Source organism: Convolutriloba macropyga, chromosome 1 (genome assembly GCF_964194025.1).
Source record: "Convolutriloba macropyga chromosome 1, txConMacr16.3, whole genome shotgun sequence".
Taxonomy (NCBI): Eukaryota; Metazoa; Xenacoelomorpha; order Acoela; family Convolutidae; genus Convolutriloba; species Convolutriloba macropyga.
In genome coordinates, this window is record NC_134468.1 from 82,459,818 (window position 1) to 82,464,645 (window position 4,828).

The 4,828-nt window shown below is 38.6% G+C and overlaps 1 protein-coding gene across 1 annotated transcript; it reads left to right on the top strand.

Moving 5' to 3' along the window:
* Window positions 1-1,393: 1,393 nt before the first annotated feature.
* On the top strand, window positions 1,394-4,575 carry LOC142351971 (uncharacterized). The gene is made up of 2 exons (XM_075404308.1): window positions 1,394-1,494; window positions 3,648-4,575. The coding sequence occupies exons 1-2, from the start codon at window positions 1,394-1,396 to the stop codon at window positions 4,573-4,575; spliced, it is 1,029 nt and encodes a 342-aa protein (XP_075260423.1).
* The last annotated feature ends 253 nt before the right edge of the window (window positions 4,576-4,828 follow it).

Genomic DNA, 4,828 nt, shown 5'->3' on the forward strand with positions numbered 1-4,828 from the left:
CAAGGAAGGTGTCTTCGATAGAATTTCTGGCACCCGCCAATATTAGGTCCCGAGCTCACAGAGTGAATACGAGCTGCAATGCCAGTGCGTGCAACCAGAAAAGTTGAAAAGTACTAACTGTTTACATCAAAAGGGCATTTTCGAGCTTCATTAAAAAGTAGACAACCATTATGATAAGACCAAAAAAAGAAAAAAGGAATCAAGGGACAAACTGAACGCCGATTGTGGTGAGCTGTGAGAGAATCGAAAGGCAGTGGTAGCCAAAAATGCCAAACGAGAGAAATCAATCGTTTCACTGAAACTGAAAAAATACTCGGCCGATTGTAAAATTTGTGCTGCTAAGACAAGAGAAGCTGCCGAGAGATTGGAGATGAGAGTGATCAATATAGGTCAGAGTTTTAAACGCTAGAACATTACAACCAGTACTTGGCCAGCGAATGTTGTAGAAAAGAAACTGTTATAGATAGACAGAAGATTTCATTAAAAAACGGGAACTCCAAATCAATGGCGACTGAGAAAAATCTTTTCGAGATTCAAAATAAAAATATATTTAACCGGCCTGATACGCTATATGGGATGATGTTGGTCATAAGTTCTGCTTCTAACGAACAAGTCAAAAAAAGTTATCGCAACATGAGCCTATTGACGCAACCTGATGTTGGTGGGATTGAAAAGCTATTCAAGACAATGAATTGGGCCTTCCAAATACCGTCCAATGATGCAGCGCAAGAAGCACATTTTTTTCGGCTAGACGATGTCGAGTAAGTTCTGAGTAACAAAAGCTGACGTTAAAACCTCTATATGAAAAGACAAATTTTTTATATTGAGATGTTGTATCTTGAAATAGTGGTTGTTTTTAAGTTGCACATTCTATCATTATTAAAAGGGGCAATGTGATTGTCACGCGTTTTTGAAAAGATCTCTAAAACGATGGGCTTCAAGATGAAAAGTTTAGTATACAAACAATTTATTACCTGATTTATGACTGACACAAGAATGATAGGTGTCAATAAACGAATTAGACATTTGATCAGACAAAGCAGGGGCTTCGAGCAATATCAAAATATTTGACATTTCATATATGAACTTGGTTAAATTACCACAATGATAGAACCAATATTTGGCAATGACCAAAGAAATGATTTTCTTGAGACAGTGAGCATCCAACCAAACAGAAGAGCTAACCACTTGAAAGGACCTTATAACTTTATAATTTCTTCTTCATAATCTACTTATTAATTCAACTTCTTCGTTTTCACCTAAAATTTCATTAATGCAACGAACAACTAACTGAAGAAATAATATTTGTGCCCACGCGGCTGCTATACGACTGTGTACGAGCCATTTGACTTTAATTCAAATAAAAAACTTCTCGAGTTACGGGCTTTCGTAAATGTTTGATGATGACAGTAAACTCCTCGTCATTTGTGTTATGTTAAGATTACCTGTCATGATTATGTTGCAGTTGTCAATTGATTCCGCGGTTTCTGCTAGGTAAGTTTTTTTAGGAGGAACTATATATCTTGGGAGTTTTCCTGGGATATGTTTTTCTCAAGTGTGTTTTTCTAAGATATGTCAACGATATTGTGAAAACGATTAGAGTTGACAAAAAAGATCTGTTAAATGGGGTTAATAACCTCCATCCAAATCTTCAATTTACATTGGAAACAAAGGATGACAAAACCAGTTTGTCATTTCTGGACATGTCAATTAACGTACAACCGGAGGGTACAATTTTTCGCACATGGTATCAAAAACCATCAGATACTGGAACAAATCTGAACTGTCGTTGCTGTGCACCCCTTCACCATAAGAACAGCATAATGAAGGGAGCAATTTTACTGCCTGTTCTGAGACGCTAGCGATTGGGAAGCGCATTGACTAAAAATGGAAAAAAAAATTGGGATTGAAATCAATATCCTAGGCATTGGGTAGGGAAAATTGTCAAGGATACAATAAACCAACTGCAAATGAGGGAACAAAAAAAGACATAACGCTGACGTAGCCGTAAAACAATTTAAAAGTACTGAGCAACAGCAATTTGTATTAGAGTAAAGAGGCAACATTTCTAATTAATTTGTAGAGAAGCTGAACAGAATTCATCCTGTACAGACAATTTTAACCATTCGAAAACTTAAGGGCTATTTATCTAGCCATATGTCTAGCTTTGATAAAGACCTCAAAAGTAACGTGGTTAATGAATTCACTTGTAATGGATGCAAATGCTTCTATGTAGGGCAGAAATGCAAACATATTACCACAAGGGTTCCAGAGAATGACAAGGCGGATTCACCGGCGGGAATACATGCTATTGAGTGCAACGGAGATGAAACAACTTTCAAATGGAAGATGTTGAACCAGTGCGGCAAACAATCTAAGTTAATTACATTAGAGGCGCTTTATTTAAGAACATGGAAACCGGCCATCAACACGCGCGACGAATACCGAAGACAGGAATTGACACCGAAAGCTTTGTTTGGAGAAAAAATTCCAAATTGAAAGGAAGACACGTTACAAAACGAAATTTTCAACTAAACAATTGAACAAATCGAAGCAAGCTTAAGGTATTTTATGGATGATTTTTTAATAAAAAATGTCGATATGCATCGACTAAATCAAATCGAAAATATATTTTTTCTCAGATGTTAAATTGTTTAGATACGACTCTAGATATGTAAAAATTCGTTTCTAAGTTCCTTGATTGAGTGGATTTTAGTGATTTGCATTTTTATTTCAGGTTTTTCATATTTGCATTTTGTATTCTTTACAACCTGTCGATGAACTCAGAGTTCGAAAACGTTGGTAAGAAAGTTTTTAATTGACGATCCTTTTTTAAATCTTAAAATATGTCTTCGGAGCTCTAATGATATTCAGCCAATTTCTGAAAACAAGACGTCAACTACTCGACCAAGGCGTTCCTCGAGAGAAGTTGCGAATTCTAAATTTGGGGTTGTACAATGAACGGAAGAAAGTTCACCTAGAATCTGAGAAAACCGAGTCTTCATCACTAGGTTTCCTCAACATACTTCAACTCAACACACGAAGTCTCGAAGTCTCGTAAACATCGACCGAAGAGCAAAACCTGCGAATGCAGTCCAAATAGCGGACTACACTGTCATATGTCTCTGCGAAACCTGGCTGAACGAATTGATCAGCGATTCCGAACTACTTATATATGACTACAACATATATCGAAGCGACTGTACACTCTTGGGAGATAAAAACGCCCACGGCGGTAGCCTCATAGCAGTGAAAAACTCTCTAAACTCTGAGAAGATTAATGCGGATTCTCCCGACTCATGCCTAGCCTGCAAAATTCAACTAGACATATCTGAAGTGATAATCTGTTCGTTCTACAATCAACCAAAAGGCAGTGCTTACCGATATAATATCAACGATTTCCAAAAACTCCTGAAAACCATTCCAAAGTCCAAACCGGCCCTAATCTGTAGCGAACTAAACTTCCCGGATGCAAACTGGAAAACAGCAAGCAGCTCTAATGAAGAATAAAACCAAATCATCGAAATCTTTGTCGAAGCTCTGTTCAGACAAGCCATTGACTTTCCGACCTGTTCAAATAACACACTTGATGTGGCCTTCTATCGCAATTGTTATATCTTTGTCGGAAAGGATCATTCCTTCACTAGGACATACGACTGCACTGATCACGATGCGATCCATCTTTCGATCGAATGCCCAGTAACTGAACCAAAACCCGTACCCCAATCATTCAGGAGTTTTGGAAACGCTGACTACGATGGAATGAATAAATTTCTTGAAGACAACCCGTTCCCACCTATTTGCCATACAAATGTCAACACAATGTGTGAAGAATTATACCAATATGTCGACAAAGTGGTTGAGACATATGTACCTCGAAGAACCAGACATCGCCAAGGCCTCCCTCCATGGATCTCTGCATTCACGTCAAATCTTATGAAAAAACTGAAAACGCAGAAAAGGCTCCTTGAAAGAAAACCAACGAGTTACCGGAAAGCAGCAGTAATGAAGCTGGAGAACTTGGTAACCGAGTCAGCCGAGGCAGACAGGAAAGACTACCAGGAGTATTTAATGTCCACAAGAAACACCGACGTTATATTCAAACATCTGAAAAGTGTCAATAAATCTCCCATCCTTCCGAAGCAAATCGTGAGTGGTGATAAAGTGAGCACCCTTGTCCACGAACAAGTCGACATTATGAACGAGTTCTTCCATTCAGTTTTTTCTCCAAAACAACCATCCAGCACTTTTGACATCGAAACCAAAAATCCTACATTGACAAACTTTAACATATCGGTTGAAACCATGCATTCCTTCGTGTCCGAATTGGACAATAATAAATCCAGAGGCCCAAATGGACTCCCTCTGGCCTTCTTTAAGAAAACGTCACGACAAATTTCGGTCGTCCTGAATAAGCTACTAAAGGTGATAAAGAAGCAAAGAAGGATACCTGACACATGGAAGACAGCCGCTGTGATGCCAATCCACAAGAAGGGAGGCAGACGCTATGTACAAAACTACCGTCCAGTGTCCCTACTGGACATAGAAAGTAAAATCCTGGAAAAGGGTATCTAAGTGGCTCTTTACGACCACTTTGCCGCTTTCTTGACCAAGCACCAGCATGGATTTGTTAAAAATCGGTCTGTTTTCAAAACATGATTACTTTCCTGAAAAAAATCCACGACGAACTCGATAACGATCCAAAATCAGAAGTTATTGCGTTCTACACGGACTTCTCGGAAGCCTTCGATAAAGTACCTCGTTTCGAGCTATTAAAAACGGTTGCAAATATTGGGTTAGGAGGATGTCTCCTACAAATTCTCATGGA